The 22,392-nt window shown below is 39.4% G+C and overlaps 2 protein-coding genes across 5 annotated transcripts; one reads left to right on the top strand and one right to left on the bottom strand.

Moving 5' to 3' along the window:
• Positions 1-410: 410 nt before the first annotated feature.
• LOC141279907 (uncharacterized) lies at positions 411-22,265 on the bottom strand. 4 transcript variants are annotated; one of them, XM_073811465.1, is made up of 5 exons: positions 15,048-22,265; positions 2,345-2,471; positions 2,145-2,213; positions 1,938-2,050; positions 411-1,249 (listed from the first exon to the last, which is right to left on the bottom strand). In XM_073811465.1, exons 1-2 carry the CDS (start codon positions 15,424-15,426, stop codon positions 2,410-2,412), a joined length of 441 nt encoding a protein of 146 aa, XP_073667566.1. In that variant the 5' UTR covers positions 15,427-22,265; the 3' UTR covers positions 411-1,249; positions 1,938-2,050; positions 2,145-2,213; positions 2,345-2,409. The 4 variants fall into 4 exon arrangements, 3 of the variants coding, with proteins under 3 accessions (XP_073667566.1, XP_073667565.1, XP_073667567.1); XR_012334750.1 differs by lacking the exon at positions 15,048-22,265 and having other exon boundaries at positions 2,345-4,212; XM_073811464.1 differs by having other exon boundaries at positions 2,145-2,471.
• On the top strand, positions 4,760-5,554 carry LOC141279910 (uncharacterized). The gene has a single exon (XM_073811472.1). It carries the CDS (start codon positions 4,841-4,843, stop codon positions 5,552-5,554), a length of 714 nt encoding a protein of 237 aa, XP_073667573.1. The 5' UTR covers positions 4,760-4,840.
• Positions 22,266-22,392: the final 127 nt, after the last annotated feature.

Here is a 22,392-nt window from a genome sequence, read left to right as displayed (position 1 = left end):
ATAAATGAAAGTGTGGAGGTAAATATTAACTGAAAACAATTATTTTCTTTATTGATTTTAGACTTTACTGTTGCACAAGTGGACTCACAAACAACTAGGGATACATTTACTTCATTTGGGAACCATGGCTTTGGAATTGAGGGATACTGAAGACCCAGTTCTCTTATCACATCTCAAAAGAAGCATAATGGTGATGATATACAATGCCCAGGAGACTGACAGAAGCGGATCAATGTTTTCACCTGACCAACCTACCCTATGCATTTATCATGCATGACATGTGCAGTCCCGCTGTGTTTTTGTTTACAAACTATTGACTTTACTATGTATTACATTTATCAATAAGGTGATTAAACTTGTTAAAGGGTTTAGATTGAATTTCCCAGTGCTGTTTCATGAAATAAATGGTCTATCGAAAAGTAATATATTTAATGCAACAAAGTATAAAACACATTGTCATATTTTACAAAAACAGCCAATATGAATAGTGCTTTATAGCCTTGCATTGTTGTTTGTGCAATTTGAAAACAATGTAGTACATTTGAATGTATATTATGTGGACAGACAATCCACAAATATACATTGTTAGAACACGTGCAGTGCACCACATTTACACAATTAAACATTACAAAACTCCCTATGTAGAGCCCTTTTAAGGGCTGGGTGATATATACAGTAAATATCGTAATATAGTTGTGTGTGATTGGCTGTTAGATTAATCCACATTGAGTAAAAATGCCCAGAGCTTATCATCACAATCACCATAAATTTTATCATGATCAGATATGTTGATGTTTAGCATTATAGTATAGAAACATAGCTAATGTTCTGTGAATAATGAGTGTGGATCAAGAAATAAAGTTAGTATAAGGCACTTAATTGCAACATGCAGATTGCCTTTATTTGTTACATTCCTGCACCTTTTGATTCGTATGCAATTAAAATTAATTGAATAATAATACAACAATAAACAGAATACTTAAAACATTGAAAAAGTGAACCACAGACAAAGTAGTCCCACATCAGATTGCGTTGCACTTTTGCTGTTGCCATACAATTGCGATGTGAGGTGGTGTTCATCGGTTGAAAAGCATGCATCCCATGATTCTTCCACTGCCCATCAACCATGTTGTGGTCAGCAGTCTGCTACAGCTGGAGGGGTAGCAAGTACCCCAAAGCAATGTGGAAACTGCCACTTCATTTCAAAGTCCATGCCTATTGTATGCCACTCTCCTTCCGTTGATGGTGTCTTAAACAATAGGACACACCAAATGTCAGTGATTAAATTATTATATATTCAAGACTACCGTTTAAAATGGATTTATTTGCATAGTTATATGTAGAACAAAATTGGATAGCCATGCTTTTGTGAGTCAAACACCTTGGGTCTAATTTATAAAACTGTCTGTGCGTAGGATCCTTACTAAAACTCTACGTATGCACAAAAGCCAAAAATGGCATACGCCCAAAAATATTAAGACAGACAAAGCAATGTTCCCTTTCTGCAAGTGTGCGTACATGAATTATCTTCTGATCCCACCACGCAGGCCCATTCTCCCATTAAGTTTTTTTTAAAGATCACAACCTTTGCGTGGTAACTGGCGTACGCATGTTTCCAGACCTGTTTTGTGCGTACACATGCTTTATAAATGAGACCCCTTCTTACTAAATCCATACAAATAAGTATAAAGATAAACTAGGGACTAAACAACATGTAGAATAACAAATATTACAATATAAGATTTGGAAGTAATTTTATATTTATTGCTGTGTTAACATTATTCATGTTTATACACAAAATACTTTAATATACACATAGTGTAAGCTCAGATAAAATTATGAAATTAATGTATACAATGTATATTAATGTTATGGGTGTTCTTTTTTTTAAATGAAGTAGTAGATATATATACATTTATATTTTGTAATAACCCTACCTTCAAGAAATCGTCCTTTATGACCTGGTACAGAGCAGAACAGGTATCCAAAACTATTTGTGGGATGGTGCTTGTCACCCATCCTGGACTTGAACCTGAGGGACTTGTGTCACCTGCATGACACCAAAAAGTTCAAAAACATACCCAGACAGAAAAAAACGTTGACAACATTCAGTTCATATTCGTTTGAAATGAAATCACACAAACCTGTTGCATAGAATTGCAAGGTCAAAGACAAACGCTCTCCAAGTCATGTTTTGCGAAGCCTGTCCTATTCTATTTGAACGATAATTAAATCAAGAAACACAGCTTTTAAGCACAGTAGACAACATTTTGATATTTTAAATGTGATCATAGGCAAACAAAAGCATGCAGCTATATTTCCTATATAAACACGCTGTACTCACCTCCCACTCTTTAATCCCTGCTGTCCGCGTGTGGTGCTGATCCACCTCTCCACATCCACATCTCTTTAATTTTTTTCCTTTTGCGGCTTTGCAGTGTGGTGTGGACTGCTCAACAACGTGAACACTCCTGATTTCACAGAGAGCAAGTCATGTAGTGTGAACGAGCCTTGAGGCTCTGTAAATTTTTTTGTAAATTTAATTAATGTATGGTACATAAAATAATTTTGTAAATGTATACATGGATAGTTTCTTGACTATGTTTGTGTTAATAGCCTACGCTGGCTGTTGAGGCACTTTGCACTTCCAGATATCTATGTGCACTTTTGTTCCTTTGCATATGAATTTAAGAAATTATGTTTAATTTATTAGTGTTTATAACATTCGTTTGAACAAAAAATATGCTGTGCATGATTTGTTTATATTATTGGGGCTTTGTGCTGCGCCCTCTTGTGGGCTTTTAGGAGTATTTTCTCCAAGATAAAGTAGGTCTTTATAATTCGAATATAATTCGAATTCTATTATTTTTCAAGGACGAATTTCGAATGTACTTGTTCAGCCATTTTGACAGCCCTACTTCATACCCATGCCTCTGTTTCTCCTTGCGGGCTTCAAGAAGAAAATGCTATCGCTGAAATTCGCGACAGCTATATGATTCTCTTTCGGTGTCCATAGGCGCACAGCGAGAGCACCTACACCACCAGACCGGCCCCACCTCGGCTACAGCAGCCGCGGTGGCAGCCTCTTAGGGGTGCACGATTCAGAAAATTTCACGATTCGATCAGATTCTGATTTTTAGGCTCAAGATTCAATTCAAAATCGATTTTCGATTCAAAAACGATTCTTGATTTTAAAAAACGATTCACAGTATGTAAATGTAGTTTACTTCTTCCTATGTGACTGATTGTAGGAGATATACAATAAAAAAAAAGAAACACAACAAATTAAATGTAGTTTGATATTACTTTATGTCTTTATGCAAAAATAAAAACTGATATGAAGTAATTAGATGACCCCTTTTATCAAACTCTATTAAATACAATAATATAGTATATGAATGATAGACAGTGCAGGTCTATAGATTATAAATGTGACTGGTGTTATAATGGTTATTATGTCTATTAGATAGAGCAGAAGCAGGAAAAGTGTCTCTCTTTCTATTTCTCTCTTGCCAATTAAAAAAAGCTAAATCCACTTATTATTTCAGATTCAAAAGTCTACTTGCTGTCCCAGTGACAGGGGACTTTACATTACAGCTTTGCGTTTTGTAAATCTTGAGTCAGCTTGAGCTTTGCTCGTTCAGTGCAATAGATTTTGGGAAAGATATGGTTTATTAATAATGTTAGAAAAGAGCACGTTTTTATCGCCATAGAAACCGTCGGCACGCTGAAACTGCACGCGAGCTTTAGCACGGTAGCGCTCACAGTCATTCTGCGATCGACTCGGGTTTTACTCACTAATCAGACTCGGGACCCGAAGTAATTTAACTTTGACTGACCCGGACCTGACTGACCATTTCAAATACAAACCCGGAACCATACGGTCCGCGGGTGCTCCGTGAAGTTCTCTAATGGTAAAACTCTGCTCAAGTTCAGAAACATGAAGGATACAATGTGACACGAGCTTGTTCGCGTCGCATCCTAATTCATTGCGAAACAGAGAGCACGTGAACGGACACCGAGCTCATCATGTCGCACACAAAATGTCATTATTAAAGAGTGTCATCATCACAGAAAAACAAAAAAGACAACATTTGACGCCAGAAATACTTGGGCACTTGTTAATATAACTAGGCACTGCACCCAAGTAAAGTTAATGTCTGGGAAACACTGTGACAAGAGTCACAAGTGTGCAGGCGTCAGAGTGAATACGACACAGCGTCATCTATTCAATTCAATTCAATTCAATTTTATTTATATAGCGCTTTTCACAAAAGTCAATTGTTTCAAAGCAGCTTTACATAAATAGAAGCAGTGAAAAGCACAGAAAACGACAGATAGCACAACAAAATACATGATAGCATGAGCAGTTAAATTTGCTGCGGCTATGACTCAATATTATAATTGCACGTATTACTAAAGCAACGTATAGAAGAGGAAGCTAGGTAAAGCCCAAAAAGGCTGCCTCCCCGGGGTGAAAAACCCCCTAGGAGAAAAAAAACCCCGTGCTTTTATCCGAGGAAAAATAAGTCCTAGGAGGGAAAAACCCTTGGGAGAACGGAAATGGAGATTTAGCGGAGATTAAGCGGTTCTGCCGGTGATCGTTTGTCAGGTATCAGCTGGGCATAACGTTGAAGGACAGCCAGTAGATCAGAGGTGTGCCTACTTTCACATCTACCGGGACTGGGTCTGTTTGTCTCGTCCTCGGGTCGGGGACGAGACAGGGAGAGAAAAACAAAATCGTATTAGCGTCGCGGCCGTTCATATGTATTGAAGTGTCACACAGTGATGTGGTTTAACTCAGCTTAGTTCCAGACAGACTAAATATTGCGGCATAATTATGTTATCCACAGTTGAGGATTTAGCAAATTGGGGGCCCAATGCGAGGGTATATATGGTAAATAATACACATGGCTCGGTTCCGACTTCAGAGTCAAGGCGGCTGACTAACTGGGTGACTGTCAGGCGGCATAGTCACATTCGGCACCCAAATCACGCTCCTGTTTTAATATCAAACAGATTTTCTCCACTCAGCAATACACCGGCTGAGACGTCTGTTAAAAGTGCCCTGGTTATTGGAGATTCTATACTCAGGAACGTTGACATTGAGGCACCAGCCACCATAGTCGATTGTATACCGGGAGCCAGAGCGTCTGACATTAGATCCAAATTAAAAGTGCTGGCTAATGCTAAACGTAAGTTTTCTAAGATTGTTATTCACGCCGGCACGAATGACACCAGACTCCGCCAGTCGGAGATCACCAAAGATACTATTAAAGAGGTGTGTGAAATTGCAAAAACAATGTCAGACAATGTAATTTGCTCTGGTCCCCTCCCCGCCTACCGGGGGGACGAAACTTACAGTAGATTAGTGTCTCTTCATGGCTGGATGTCAAAGTGGTGCCCTCAGCATAACGTAGGGTTTATAGACAATTGGAAGCATTTCCGGGGAAGACCTGACCTGCTAAAGAGAGATGGCCTCCATCCGTCTCCGGAAGGTAGTGCTATACTCTCTAGAAATCTGACCAATAGTCTTACTTTTGATATAGTCTGACTATCCAGGGCCCAGGTCAGGAAACAGACAGATCGGCCTACCCATCAGTCTGTTAGCTGCCTTGACATGTCAAGATCACATATATCCCAGCACATAGAGCCTTTTTTACCAGAGTACCAACACATCTCGACTGTGTCTGTTCCTCGAACAAATAAATACAGAGCACCGTCTACCTCGTCTCGTACAAATCTTATTAACATAAAATTAGAACACAATACACTAAAAGATGAAACTCAAATGTTAAAATTCGGCCTTCTTAACATTAGATCGCTTACCAATAAAGAACCTATTATCAATGAAATAATTACTGACCAAAACTTAGATGCACTCTGTTTAACAGAGACCTGGCTTAAAGCAGACGATTACATCAGTTTAAACGAATCCACCCCACAAGACTATTATTATAAACACGTTCCTCGCCTAAAAGGGAGAGGGGGTGGTGTAGCTACAATATACAACAAAATGTTCAAAGTAAACCATAAATCAGAACTAAAATTTAATTCGTTTGAAATAATACTGTTAAACATGGAAATAACTGATCGTAACAACAAACAGCTTTCGTTCATTTTAGCTACCATATATAGGCCTCCGGGCCACCACACAGATTTTCTTAAAGAAATAGCAGACTTCCTATCTGAGCTTACAGTCACTGTAGACAAAGCTCTTATCGTTGGTGATTTTAACATCCATGTGGATAACTCAAAAGATGCATTAGGACGTGCGTTTATGGATGTTCTAAATTCTCTCGGTATTAAACAAAACGTGTCTGGACCCACGCATACTCGTAAGCACACATTAGACTTAATTCTGTCACTCGGACTCAATATTAATGACATCGAAATATCACCCCAGAGCGATGCCGTTTCAGACCATTGCCTTGTGTCATACACAATACTTCTAGATAGGACCGCTCAGTCTACAACATGCTACAGATTAGCCAGAACAATAATTTCCACCACTAAAGATAGCTTTATTAGCACTCTTCCAGACCTGTCTCAAATGAAACATGTAGCAGATAACCGTGAAGATCTGGATATTATAATAGAAAACCTGAACAACGTTTGCTCTAGCACGATGGATGCCGTTGCTCCCATACGAAAAAAGAGAATCAAAGGAAAAACGCCAGCTCCATGGTATGACCATCATACTGCAGCCCTTAAAAAAGTAGCTAGAAAAATGGAAAGAAACTACCGAAACACAAAGTTAGAAGTATGGCGTTCAGCATGGAAAGAGAGTGTTCAACACTACAGACAGGCTATTAAAACCGCCAGATCTACCTATCTCAGTACGCTTATTAAAGAAAATCATAACAACCCTCGTTTCCTCTTTAGCACAGTTGCGAAACTGACTAGAAACAAAGAACAAACAGAAACCAATAGTAAATTCCAACACAATAGTAACGACTTCATGAACTTCTTTACTAACAAAATTATTTCTATTAGGGAAAACATAGAAACTACGCAAGCAGCCACCACTCAACCCAATAGTACATTTACCACTAGATTATCATACGAACATCTTGAGTCATTTAAACCTACTACAATAGAAGAGCTCTCTAAATTAGTAACGTCATCTAAATCATCGTCCTGTATATTAGACCCCATTCCCACAAAATTACTAAAAGAGGTATTTCATGTAGTGTCCGACTCGGTACTAAATATCTTTAACTCATCGCTAGAATTAGGATACGTTCCAACAGCTTTCAAACTAGCAGTTATTAGACCGCTCATTAAAAAACCAAACCTTGACCAGGGAGATCTTAATAACTTTAGACCAATCTCAAATCTACCTTTTCTTTCTAAAATATTAGAAAAAATAGTGGCAAGCCAGCTACGCACATTCATAGCGAATAATAATACATATGAAAAGTTCCAATCAGGATTCAGGCCCCACCATAGCACAGAGACAGCGCTGCTTAGAGTTACAAATGACCTCCTATTAACATCCGATCGTGGTGAAATCTCAATCCTTATATTACTAGACCTTAGTGCAGCCTTTGACACAATAGATCACAGAATCCTACTCAATAGACTAGAAAACTATGTTGGCATCAGTGGTCAGGCGTTAGCCTGGTTCAGATCGTATCTAACCAATCGATATCACTTTGTTTATGTAAATGAGGAAGAGTCACATCACTCCCCCGTTAAATACGGCGTACCTCAGGGATCAGTTCTAGGCCCTATCCTATTCTCGTTATATATGTTACCTCTAGGAGACATTATCAGGAAACATAACATAAGTTTTCACTGCTATGCGGATGATACCCAGCTTTACATCTCGTCACATCCTAGCGAAACCCACCAGTTTGCTAAGCTAACAGACTGCATTAGTGATATTAGGGACTGGATGGCACATAACTTTCTTATGCTAAACTCCAATAAGACAGAGATACTTATTATTGAACCAAATCGCTCCAAACATAATATGTCAGATTACAAGCTGCCCATAGATGGCTGCACGGTGGTGCCATCTTCCACGGTTAAGAATTTAGGCGTAATGTTTGACAGCAATCTATCTTTCGATAGTCATATCTCCAACGTCTGCCGCACAGCATTTTTCCATCTTAGAAATATCTCAAAAATACGCCATATGCTGTCTGCATCAGATGCAGAAAAGCTTATCCATGCTTTTATGACCTCTAGATTAGACTATTGTAACTCGTTACTCGGGGGATGCCATGCAAATCAGGTAAACAAGCTACAGCTGGTTCAAAACGCCGCCGCAAGAGTGCTTACTCGATCTAAAAAGTATGACCACATTAGTCCAATTCTGGCATCTTTACACTGGCTACCAGTTAAATATCGCATACAATTTAAAATATTACTAATCACCTACAAAGCCTTAAATGGCCTAGCGCCCTCGTATATAAAAGAACTACTACCAGAATACAATCCACCACGTAAACTGCGATCACAAAATTCGGGTTACTTAATTATCCCTAGAATATCAAAAGTGTCTAAAGGTGGTAGATCCTTTTCCTACTTAGCCCCTAAGCTCTGGAATGATTTACCAAATAATGTTCGAGTATCAGACACAGTCGAACAATTTAAATCTAAACTTAAGACATTCTTCTTTAACAAAGCATTCACATAGAATGTCCAGTAAATGTACTTTTCCCGCAGTAGTTATTTTGTCCAGAACAAAGCACTCACATACCTCATACGGGTAATTTACTCTTGCCGCAATAGTTAGCCTGTCTGGAACCGAGCTGAATTAAACCACTATAATGTATGACACTTGCATTACATGCGAACGGCCCCTACGCTAATAGAATTCTGTTTTTGTCTCCCTGTCTCGTCCTCGACTCTGAGGACAATGAGACAAACAGACCCAGTTCCTGTTGCTGTGAAGGTCATCGCACCACTAATCAACTGGCTGTCCTTCAACGTGACGCCCAACCGATGCGCGACCAACGGCCACCGGCTGAACCAGTTTAATCCGCTTACACGCTTCCTATCCCTACCGTGTCTATATATTATAAATATAAATATTAATCTCTCCCTAGGGTTTTTTGTCCTTCTAGGATTTTTTCCCATTGGGTTTTCTCCTAGGGGGTTTTTTAGTCCCAGGGAGAGTCAGCCAACTTTGGCTTAACTTAGCACTTTACTGTATACGTTACATTATTAATATGCTCGCTTACACGGTTTTTTATCCTTAGCCGCTATATTCTACTTCTTATACTATGTATTGATTTTCAATGTTCTCCTCTACATCTACTCATGTAAAGCTGCTTTGCAACAATTAACAATTGTGAAAAGCGCTATATAAATAAAATTGAATTGAATTGAATAAGGGTCGCCTTCCGATCTTTAAGAGAAAATGAAACCTGACGACCCGTTTGACTAAGGCCTAAAGCCCCACAGTCGTCGTTAATGCAGGTTCAGTGGCAAACGGATCTATATTGTATACCATTTACAGGACCAGGAGAAAACGCCAAAAACATCGCAACCCGACCATACGTGTTAACCCGTTTGACTAAGGCCGGAAGCCCCACTGTCGTCGTTAATGCAGGTTCAGTGGCAAACGGGTCTGTATGGCATACTATAAGACTTACGATAGCGCCAAAATCGCAACCCGACCATACGTGCCAACCCGTTTGACTAAGGCTGAGAGGCCCCACTGTCGTCGTTAATGCAGGTTCAGTGGCAAACGGGTCTGTATGGCATACTATTCACAAGACACACGAAAGCGCGAAAAACGCAACCCGACCATACGTGCAAACCCGTTTGACTAAGGCTGGAGGCCCCACTGTCGTCGTTAATGCAGGTTCAGTGGCAAACGGGTCTGTATGGCATACTATTCATAAGACTTACGATAGCGCCAAAATCGCAACCCGACCATACGTGCCAACCCGTTTGACTAAGGCTGGAGGCCCCACTGTCGTCGTTAATGCAGGTTCAGTGGCAAACGGGTATGTATGGCATACTATTCACAAGACACACGAAAGCGCGAAAACGCAACCCGACCATACATACCAACCCGTTTGACTAAGGCTGGAGGCCCCACTGTCGTCGTTAATGCAGGTTCAGTGGCAAACGGGTCTGTATGGCATACTATTCACAAGACACACGAAAGCACCAAAATCGCAACCCGACCATACGTGCCAAACCGTTTGACTAAGGCCGGAAGCCCCACTGTCGTCGTTAATGCAGGTTCAGTGGCAAACGGGTCTGTATGGCATACTATAAGACTTACGATAGCGCCAAAATCGCAACCCGACCATACGTGCCAACCCGTTTGACTAAGGCTGAGAGGCCCCACTGTCGTCGTTAATGCAGGTTCAGTGGCAAACGGGTCTGTATGGCATACTATTCACAAGACACACGAAAGCGCGAAAAACGCAACCCGACCATACGTGCAAACCCGTTTGACTAAGGCTGGAGGCCCCACTGTCGTCGTTAATGCAGGTTCAGTGGCAAACGGGTCTGTATGGCATACTATTCATAAGACTTACGATAGCGCCAAAATCGCAACCCGACCATACGTGCCAACCCGTTTGACTAAGGCTGGAGGCCCCACTGTCGTCGTTAATGCAGGTTCAGTGGCAAACGGGTATGTATGGCATACTATTCACAAGACACACGAAAGCGCGAAAACGCAACCCGACCATACATACCAACCCGTTTGACTAAGGCTGGAGGCCCCACTGTCGTCGTTAATGCAGGTTCAGTGGCAAACGGGTCTGTATGGCATACTATTCACAAGACACACGAAAGCACCAAAATCGCAACCCGACCATACGTGCCAAACCGTTTGACTAAGGCCGGAAGCCCCACTGTCGTCGTTAATGCAGGTTCAGTGGCAAACGGTGGCAAACTATTTAATGCAATTCATTTTAAGTGTTCATGCAGAAAAGGTTTTTATTTATTTATTTGGTTGGTCTGTGTTATGACCGTGAGTGCTTTGTTCCGTGAAAAAAAACTATTGCGAGTTAAGAACCTTTACTAGACAAATTATGCGAATGCTTTGTTGAAGAGAAAAGTTTTAAGTCTAGATTTAAAATGATCGACTGTGTCTGATTCTCGGACATCGGTTGGTAAATCATTCCAGAGCTTAGGGGCTAAGTAGGAAAAGGATCTTCCACTTTTAGACACTTTTGATAGTCTAGGGATAATCAATAGGCCAGAATTTTGCGACCGTAGTGTGCGTGATGGATTGTATTCTGATAGTAATTCTCTAAGATATGAGGGTGCTAAGCCATTTAAAGCTTTGTAGGTGATTAGTGATATTTTGAATTGGATGCGATATTTAACTGGTAGCCAGTGTAAAGATGCCAGAATTGGGCTTATGTGGTCATACTTCTTAGATCGAGTAAGTACCCTTGCAGAAGCGTTTTGAACTAGCTGAAGCTTGTTGATCTGATTTGAATGGCATCCCCCGAGTAGCGAGTTACAATAGTCTATTCTAGAGGTCATAAAAGCATGAATAAGCTTCTCTGCGTCAGATGTAGACAGTATATGGCGTATTTTTGAGATATTTCTAAGATGGAAGAATGCTGTGCGGCAGACGTTGGCGATATGACTATCAAAGGATAAGTTGCTGTCGAACATCACACCTAAGTTCCTAACCGTGGAAGATGGCACCACAGTACAGCCATCTATGTGCAATTTGTAATCTGACATATTATGTTTGTAGCGATTTGGTTCAATAATAAGTACCTCTGTCTTATTGGAGTTGAGCTTAAGAAAGTTATGTGCCATCCAGTCACTAACATCGCTAATGCAGTCTTTTAGCTTAGAAAACGTGTGTGTTTCGCTGGGATGCGAGGAGATGTAAAGCTGGGTATCATCCGCATAGCAGTGAAAACTTATGTTATGTTTCCTGATAATGTCTCCTAGGGGTAACATGTATAACGAGAACAGGATAGGACCTAAAACTGATCCCTGCGGTACACCGTATTTAACCAGGGAGTGATATGACTCTTCCTCATTTACATAAACAAAGTGATAGCGATTGGTTAGATATGACCTAAACCAGGCTAGCGCCTGACCACTGATACCAACATAGTTTTCTAGTCTATTGAGTAGGATTCTGTGGTCTATTGTGTCAAATGCTGCACTAAGGTCTAGTAATATAAGAATTGAGATTTCACCACGATCGGATGTTAATAGGAGGTCATTTGTAACTCTAAGCAACGCTGTCTCTGTGCTATGGTGGGGCCTGAATCCTGATTGGAACTTTTCATATGTACTATTATTTGTCAAGAATGTGCGTAACTGGCTTGCCACTACCTTTTCTAATATTTTCGAAAGAAAAGGGAGATTTGAGATTGGTCTAAAGTTATTAAGTTCTCCTTGGTCAAGCTGTGGTTTTTTAATCAGCGGTTTAATAACTGCTAGTTTGAAAGCTGTTGGAACGTATCCTATTTCTAGCGATGAGTTAAAGATGTTTAGAACCGGGGTTGACACTACAGGGAATACTTCTTTAAGTAGTTTTGTGGGAACGGGGTCTAATATACAGGACGATGATTTGGATGATGTGACTAGTTTAGAGAGCTCATCTATTGTAGTAGGTTTAAATGAATCAAGATGTTCGTATGGTAGTCTAGTGTTAAGTGAACTAATGGGTAGAGTGGTGGCTGCCTGGGTAGCTACGATGTTTTCCCTAATAGCCCAAATTTTGTTAGAAAAGAAGTTCATGAAGTCGTTACTATTGTGTTGAAGTTTACTATTGGTTTCTGTTTGTTCTTTGTTTCTAGTCAGTTTCGCAACTGTGCTAAAGAGGAAACGAGGGTTATTATGATTCTCATTTATAAGCTTGCTAAGATATGTAGATCTGGCGGTTTTAATAGCCTGTCTGTAGAGTTTAACACTCTGTTTCCATGCTGCGCGCCATACTTCTAACTTTGTGCTTCTATCATTTCTTTCCATTTTTCTAGCTGCCTTTTTAAGGGCTGCTGTGTGATGGTCATACCATGGAGCTGGCGGTTTTTCTTTGAATCTCTTTTTTCGAATGGGAGCAACGGCATCCAATGTGTTAGAACAGACATTGTTTAGGTTTTCTATTTCAATATCTAGATCGTCACAGTTATCTGCTACATGTTTCATTTGGGACAGGTCTGGAAGAGTGCTAATAAAGCTATCTTTAGTGGTGGAAATAATTGTTCTGGCTAGTCGGTAGCATGTTGTAGATTGAGTGATCCTATCTAGAAGTACAGTGTATGACACAAGGTGATGGTCAGAAACTGCATCACTCTGAGATGATATTTCGACGTCATTAATATTGAGTCCGAGTGACAGAATTAAGTCTAATGTGTGATTACGAGTATGCGTTGGTCCTGTCACGTTTTGTCTAATATTGAGAGAATTTAGAACATCTATAAACGCACGTCCTAACGCGTCTTTTGGGTTGTCCACATGGACATTAAAATCACCAACAATAAGAGCTTTATCTACAGTGACTACAAGCTCAGATAGGAAATCTGCTATTTCATTAAGGAAATCTGCATGGTGGCCCGGTGGTCTATAGATTGTCGCTAAAGCAAAAGAAAGCTGTTTGTGGTTACGATCAGTTATTTCCATATTTAACAACATTACTTCAAATGATTTAAATTTTAGCTCAGATTTTTGGTTTACTTTAAAAATTGTGTTGTATATTGTAGCTACACCACCCCCTCTCCCCTTTAATCGAGGTTCGTGTTTATAATAATAGTCTTGTGGGGTGGATTCATTTAAACTAATGTAGTCGTCTGCTTTAAGCCAGGTTTCTGTTAAACAGAGTACATCTAAGTTTTGGTCTGTAATTATTTCATTGACAATAGGTTCTTTATTGGTAAGCGATCTAATGTTAAGAAGGCCGAATTTTAACATTCGAGATTCATCTGTTAATGTATTGTTTTCTAATTTTATTTGAATCAGATTTGTACCAGATGTAACAAGCGGTGCCCTGTATTTATTTGTTCGGGGAACAGATACAGTTGAAATGTGCTGATATTTCGGTAAGATTGACTCGAAGTGCTGGGATATAAGTGGTCTTGACATATCACGGCAGCTAACAGATGGACGGTTAAGCCGATCCGTCTGTTTCCTGACCTGGACCCTGGATAGTCAGACTATATCAGAATTAAGACTATTGATCAGATTTTTAGTGAGTATAGCACTTCCTTCCGATGACGGATGAAGGCCATCTCGGGTTAGGAGAAATGGTCTTCCCCAGAAATGCTTCCAATTGTCTATAAACCCTACGTTATGCTGAGGGCACCACTTTGACATCCATCCATTGAGAGACACTAATCTACTATGTGTTTCATCTCCCCGGTAGGCGGGGAGGGGACCAGAGCATATTACATTGTCTGACATTGTTTTTGCAATTTCACACATCTCCTTAATATTATCTTTGGTGATTTCCGACTGGCGGAGCCTAGTGTCATTCGTGCCGGCGTGAATAACAATCTTAGAAAACTTCCGCTTAGCATTAGCCAGCACTTTAAGTTTGGATCTAATGTCAGACGTTCTGGCTCCCGGTATACAGTCGACTATGGTGTTTGGTGCCTCAATGTTAGTGTTCCTGAGTATAGAATCTCCAATGACCAGGGCACTTTTAAAAGGTGTTTCAGCTGGTATACTCCTTAGGGGATCGAATCTGTTAGAAATTGTCGTTACGTTATGGGTCTTAGAAGGACGCCTTATATGACTATGCCGCCTAACAGTCACCCAGTTTGAACGCCGACTTGACTCTGATGACGGAACCGAGCCATGTGTATTTTGATGAACACTATGCGCGCTCGATACAGTATTTGTAATATTTATATTAGCATCTGATGTCGGAACCGAGCCATTAGTCTTTTCGCTCGATAGATTATTTGCGACAGTAACATTAGCGGTTTTGCTATCCTCAACTAGCGTTCGGATGCGCGATTCTAGTTCAGCAACCTTCTCAGTTAACCTTAATACTTCAATACACTTAGTGCATGTAAACCCCTCTATGCTAACAGCAGAAGCTAAACTATACATGTGGCAAGTAGTACATGTTACAATAACAAGTGGAGTCTTACCGCTTTCATGCTGGGCGATGGCGTCTTCGTTTACCCGAACGCGGTCCCCGGAGCTGCATCGCGTGGGGTGTTCGGTTGTGACACGCCTCGGTCGCCTGCGAACGTCTGGGGCCAGGGTGATGTTTGGCTTGCTGAATCTGCGAAGGCCGGGCAGCGGTTCCTCCACAGCTTCCCGATCGCTTTCATGTCGTTCACGGTCCGTGATGCTGCATCGCGTGGAATGCATGTTTGTTGCTCGCTTGTGGACGTCGGAAGGCAGGGTGAAGTGGGCGCTGTACCTCGCCTTGGATCTGCTAAAACCGGGAAACAACTCCTCCACAGCTTCCCGCTCCATGGGAATACTGGATAAACTAATTTCAGGACAATAGTAAAACGGCATTACAAAAAAATGTATGAATCGATTTTTGGAATTCTATGAATCGATTCAGAATCGGCAAAGCTTGAATCGCGATTCAAATGTGAATCGATTTTTTTGCACACCCCTACAGCCTCTTGTTCCTCGATCATCCGTAACTGTTCCTCGATCATCCGTAACTGTTGCTCGTTGTATTGCGGCTTGTACAGGTACCACGACCATCAGATTCGAGCAACAGCGAGGCGCACAGCGAGAGCACGTAAACCACCAGACCAGGCCCACCTCGGCTAGAGCAGCCGCGGTTGCAGCCTCTTGTTCCTCAATCATCCGTAACTGTCCCTCGTTGTATTGCGGCTCGTACAGGTAACCACGATTAGATTCGATCAACAGGTCATCCTGAGCAACAAAATCCCCTTCTGCCATCCGTTTTCAAAACTACACTCTGCCGTCGTGGTTTGTTTACTCGGCTTTCTCCACAAAGCAAGATCCAGGCTAGCTTAGCTTAGCGAATATTAAAGATGGGTGACTCTCGTTTTGATTCAGGCTTTTCCGAATGGACTCGCAGTCCAACCCCTATGGGCGGGGAGAAAACATGCGGAAGTAGCTACTAATACTGGCTGTAGTATTTGCCTCTGGGCAAAATCTCCTTTTTAGGACTTTTTTGCACAACCAGAATACAGATATCTCTCCTCTCACGGGGACATGAGGTAGGGAAACACGGTCATTCAGAAATACTGCCAGGTTTCTACTGATACAAAGCTGAATGCTAAATTGGTTAAGTATTCCTTTAACGTCAGATATAAGTTCTATGTCACCGTCGGTGCATGCATTCACATGTTTTAATCAGAGACTTGGTTCAAGAAATCCCTAAATCTAGAATAAACCTTTATTTTGCCAGAGTGGACAGCATTACATTTATTACGTTTATTTTAAAAAGACCGATATGAACACGCACCCGGCTCATATCACCACCGGTGAGCGAGCTTTAATGCGTGTGAACATAGAGAGTAGAACCCGACTGATTTATCGTTTTGCCGATTTTATCGACCGATATGAGCCTGTCGCAGATATATCTGTATCGGCGTATAAGCCGCAGATATGAAGCCGATATGAACGTTCCTTACAGAAGACATTAAAATGCTTTTGAAAGATGTAAGAACTTGTTTGTCCAGCAGAGTGCGCCCTACTGGTTGCTAATGGTGACCCAGGTCACTCACTGTAGTGACACCAGCCAACCCCCCTTCACTTCAGTCAGTCTCTCAGTTCAGGTGGAGGCAGGCACGCGGTTCCTTCACAACATTTTACACCTGGTATTAAGACACGCTTTGGTCGATTGGATTATAAGTGGGCGAGAAAGACACATTCCGGTTTACATTTGGTGTTTTTAATCCGTCTCTTTTGTCCACTTGCGAGTTGTTTAAAACGCAAGCGGAAGAAATGACGCAAGGCGGAGAAAGGACGCGCTTTAACTGATGCGCAGTCTGTGGGAGTACAGCTGCTTGTGCTGTTACTGAACATGCTCATTTCAAAGCAATTGATTAAATAAGCACGCGCAACTTTACACCCTCGCTAAATAAAAGAGGCGGAGAGCAGACGCTTTAGTTTTATAAAAGTTTAAAGTCCCGGCAGAACACTGTGGGTTCGTGTTATAAAAACGTTGTGCAGTACATTAAACATAAGCCTACATCATTATGTTGTCAGCAAGTCAAGCATTGTCGTCTTAATGGTAAATTTCTAATTAATTTGTGAAGTACATAACTTATTGTAAAGCTAATAAACAATGACTTTATAAGTTTCCATTTTCAGTTATATGTATTTTGTTTTGTTTGTGTTTTAAAGTTATTTATAATTAGTCAAGTTAACTGTTTTGTGCACTGATATTAGAATCATTTTGGATAATAAAGTTTATTGTTAACTTGTAAAACACACCTGCCTATATTACATATCTTTGTCACGTCATTTTAAATGTTTGATCACCACATTTGTGAGTGATCATTGCAAAAAAAGTATTTATATATAGTATATTCTGTTAATGTGTATAGTGTATTATATGTACAGTAGCCTGCTGTAGTATAATATACTGTAGTATATGTGTACTGTACTATAATATACACATAAAGAATATCGGCCGATATATCGTTATCGGTCTTTTTTTACTCCCTAATATCTGTATCGGCATCGGCCCAAAAAAATGCATATCGGTCGGGCTCTAATAGAGAGCAGATCATGAAAAGACTCACTGACCTGGTGAAGCGGTTAAAATTTTATTTAGTTTAAAATATACAGGTTTTCGTCTAAAGAAACAGACAGGACCACTGTACACCCGCTGTGAGCCGCGCTGGGGGCTGGGGGCTTGAGAACGGCTGGTTGAGAAGGGAGGGAGGGAGAGAAGCGGTCATAAAACATGACAGTCCAGAAAACTGGACAGCCTAAACCAATAAACTTTTTGACAGCAATAAACATGACAACATAGGCGTGACAAAAAACACACACACAGGAAAAAACACATCGTAAAACACGCACAGTCCGGACAGATGCTGTCTAAAAGCCATAAAATATACAACTCTCAAAACTAGACAGCATGTACACCGTTTGATTGATAGTTCCGCCCACCTGTCAAAGGGGGTAATAAATCATATTTTGACATATGCCCCCGGATAACAACTACTGAGAGGGCCTAGAACTGATCCCTGCCGTACTCTGTATTTAACCAGTGATATGACTCTTCCTCATTTACATAAACAAAGTGATAGCGGTTGGTTAGATATGATGCCATAGTTTTCTAGTCTATTGAGTAGGGGTGGGCGATAATCTCGATATTCAAACTATATCGATACATTTTTAAAACTCGAAATGGATTTTGACATATCGTATATATCGATATAATGTTTATATTAAATTCTGATTTCGCCACTTTGCCTTCTCTGTGTGCTGTGCTCGCCCCCGCCTCCTTGCTTTTGTTCCCCCTTCCCTCGCGTGATATCTCATTTAACATGGCGGCGCCCGTCACGGAATCAACACTGGCCAGCACGAATAGATCTTCCATGATTACCATTAACATGTATATTTTACTGTTTAAAACGGCTTAAATTCATTGTTGCAAGCGCTCAGCGCGCCCCTCTCTCTCTCTCGCGTTGTGTGAAGCGCTTTGATGTGAGAGATTTCTCTTTCCCTATGATGCGGTGTGCAAGTGCACGTGTTCTGTAGTTTTCTGTGTAATAATAACAACAGTTTTTCTCTCATATTTAACCCCTCTCATATTTAACCCATAACCTAAAACGCCTAAAACCTATGTTATTCCAGGATAAATACCCTTATCTCCTGAGGGTTTTCAGAAAAATACTAAGAATTGTCAATGTCTATCAAAAAACTTAATATAGTTGAGTTGTTTTATTTTTGAATAAAAAGAAGACAATATGTATTTTCTTATTTTATAGTTAAAGTGTAATTTTTGTTTATATTTTTTTAAATGTTGCAGAAGCACTTTGTTCCTACGTGAACTACTTCTTTGCACTTCTATAAAAAAAGACCTTGTGGATTTTGACATATTTGTTTTGCAGTACTTTTTGTGGAGAGATTTTTCCACGTAAAGCTATCAAGATATATATCGGCCACCGAGATATAGCAAAATATATCGAGATATAATTTTCACTCCATATCGCCCAGCCCTACTATTGAGGAAGATTGTGTGATCTATTGTGTCAAAGGCTGCACTAAGGTCTAGTAAAATAAGAATTGAGATTTCATCATAATCGGATGTTAAAAGGAGGTCATTTGTAAGTCTAAAAGAGTCACGGAAAAGCTAAATAGAGAGTCTAAAACGAAAAACAAATCGAAAAGCGAAAAAAAATAAGGAGAACCATCGGGAAAATGAAAACAGAAAGGTTAAACGGAAAGGCCCTTTTAAATGCCTAATTTAAACCTGTATTTGTAGTTCAATTTATAAATCCAGTTATTTATTTCTCTTTTAAATCGCTTTTTGAAATACATTTTGAAATTCCATTATTTAATTAAGAATTTGTAAATGCAATTTAAAATGATGAACTTATTGAGTGTTTTATGTTGTTTTTGTAAATTGTTATATTAATTTGAACTATAAGTAATTGATTAATATTTCATGTCTACATTGTTTATTTAATCTCACTTTTTATTGCCTAATAAAATGTTACATAATGATTTTTTTGTAACTTTGTCTATTTATAGATTAATTAATGAATTTTTAAACAAATGTATTAATTGCTATTATTATTGTCCAGGTAGTTATTAAATATTGAAGTTCTTTATTACATTTTGTATGACTCTTGTGGTCCTCCATAATTGATACATATTATTATTCACTAATAGTGAATTGAGGTTATAGAAGAATTGAGGTTATGGAGTGGCAGGCTCAATCCCCTGATTTACAGGAACTGTGGATCCTGGACTGAGATATCTGTTTCTACCAGAAGTTGGTTGACTCGATTTGACACAGATTTGCAGCAGTTATCAACAATAATGCTTATGCAACTAAATATAAGTAGTTCAACATTTTAATTCAAGTGTCTACAAAGAAAAATGTTGGCACTGCCATTTTTTAACAGCTAAATATTTTCTTTGCTTCCCTTCAAAAGATCAAGACAGACTTGTAAATTTTGTTAATGCTTTGATTTGGAATTGAATGTGTAATATTTTCAGTACGTTTGAGAAGTAAATAAAATCTATTTATAACATTTCTGCACTTTTTTCACTTTTATTAGTATACAGCTATTTTTTTAAACACAACTGTAGTCTGGCTATGGATAACCCACTTCTAAATTAACTTGAATTTGGTTACATGTAATTTTTTGCCAAAATAACTTTCGATATGTATCATATTCCATCATGCAAGCTAATGGTGCTTTTCCATTGCATAGTACCCCACGTTTTGGGTCGGGTCAGCTTACTTTTGTGAGCTTTCCCACTGAGTGCAGTACGTAGTACCTAATACTTTTTTTAGTACAACCTCGGTCGGGGTTCCAAGCGACCCGGGCTGATACCAAAACGTGACGCGAAAACACTGTAGATCACTGAATGGTCTGAGAGAATCGTCACTACCAGCATCATCGCTATAATGTAAAGTCCCTGTAAAGTCAATTGTGAAATTTGTTTCTAAAACATCCTGAATGTATGAAATTTATTGTTGAAGCATGCCACAAAGACTGTAAACTATTTAATACTGAATTGCAGAGTTAAATTGTTAAACAGTTTTTCACCATTTCTGAGTTCAGAATTTTTAGGCAAACCTAATACGGTGGCTGAGGATGCAGTTAAGCCACAGCATGTTACCCCATCCCTAACACAACTGCGAGCATTCATTTAGGTTGTAGCGGTATTTGAAACTTAAGTTGAGAGAAATCAGAACCTTTCCTGCAAGTGGGCATGGTTTCAGTGCCGACAGAGTTCACGGCCCCAATGTCTGAGGTAATCCTGCCTGTTTTTTTCAAGATTTTGATAACTTATTTGATTTGCATTTTTTTAATAGTTGAAATTTGAGTGGTTAATTTTTCTGTGGTGTCACAAATGGTCACAATTCATATCTGACTTTACAAAGATAATATGTTCTACCAACAACCCATTGTACCATAACCTTTTTTTTTTAGTTCATAAACACCTTTTCTGAAGTTGTTTAAGCTATGCACGCAGGTTGGCAAGTGCCTCATGAGACTCTGTAAAGAGTCCACCAAAGAATCTTTATCGATTTGTTATTTTACCTGAAAGGCGAACTGACTTCAGGTTGCCAATGCAGCCATATTAAGTGTTTTATAACCTCCATTTTGGAAAACTCAATCTTGTTATATGAATTACCTTTGACTAGAAGGTAGCCAAACCACCCAGCCAAATTTAAATGATAAAACACCAAGTAAATTAAAGTAAGTTATCAAAATCTGGGAAATAGGCTTTCCTCTCTGCTCTTAAATCCAGTGCATAATCAAGCCACCTTTTTAGCACGGCCAACTAAACACAAAAATATGGTAAAACTGTTTAACAGTGTAACTCCACAATTCAGTAGTACATAGTTTACAGTCTTTGTGATATGTTTTTGCAATACATTTCCACATTTATAGTGTTTAGAAACTATACTCTGAGGCATGTGATTGGCTAAGGACAAAAAAGCAGGAAAATATAATAAGACCCCCCCACACACACACGCAAATCAAACTGGTGGCGGATCTATACGGATAGTAAAGCAGGACCCATAACAACTTATTTGAACAAAAAAAAAACATTTTAATTTATTTTACAGCTAGATGTGCAACATGCAACTTTTTTGTACAGTATGACACATAACAACTTATTTGGTGGATGTGTAACAGTGGGAATCAAAAGCAAGTGTCTTGTCCACTGCTCCATCACCACCTCTCTCTATAACAACAACCTTGACAAAAAATATGTTTTAACTTATTTTTGTTTTACATTTTTACTCAACTTTAACAGCTAAATGTGCCACATGCATATGTTCATGTCAAAAGAAGGCCTATTTTGCAGACATCCATATAAAATTTAGCCAATGGCTTATAAAGAACGATTAAATCTTACAAAGATTTTTTTCATATCCACTTAGGTTCCTCAGCTTGCACTCTAGCATTTGTGTGATCCAGGTAACGTTAGCTTTGCATAAAAAATGGTTATCATTCGCATGGCTACTTTTACTTTTATACTTTAAAATGATAGTTCACCCAAATATGAAAATTATGTCATTATTTACTCACTCTAATGTTGTTACAAACCTGTATAAATTTTGTTGTTCAGATGAACACTCAGGAAAATATTTTAAGAAATGTTTGTAACCAAACTGTTCATTGACCCCATTTACTTCCATAGTATTCTTTTTTCCTACTATGGAAGTGAAGGGGGTCCACGAACGGTTTTGTTACAAACGTTTCTCAAAATATCTTCCTTTGTGTTCATCAGAACAAATACATTTATAGACGGTTTCAGCAATAACAACATAAACAAGCGGCTGTTGCGGGG

This window comes from Paramisgurnus dabryanus, chromosome 12, assembly GCF_030506205.2.
Source record: "Paramisgurnus dabryanus chromosome 12, PD_genome_1.1, whole genome shotgun sequence".
In the NCBI taxonomy this organism is placed as follows: Eukaryota; Metazoa; Chordata; class Actinopteri; order Cypriniformes; family Cobitidae; genus Paramisgurnus; species Paramisgurnus dabryanus.
Note: the sequence above shows the minus strand (reverse complement) of the source record. Positions and strands in the feature narration are given on the sequence as shown.

What these genes read in the sequence shown, in the direction of transcription:
- LOC141279910 (XM_073811472.1), top strand. Translation starts at nt 4,841, where the DNA reads ATGTTATCCACAGTTGAGGATTTAGCAAATTGGGGGCCCAATGCGAGG.
- LOC141279907 (XM_073811464.1), bottom strand. Translation starts at nt 15,426, where the DNA reads ATGCCGTTTTACTATTGTCCTGAAATTAGTTTATCCAGTATTCCCATG. An exon ending in CATCGCCCAGCATGAAAGCG is followed by an intron (nt 2,472 to 15,047) that starts GTAAGACTCCAC and finishes CTGTGAAATCAG; the next exon opens with GAGTGTTCACGTTGTTGAGC.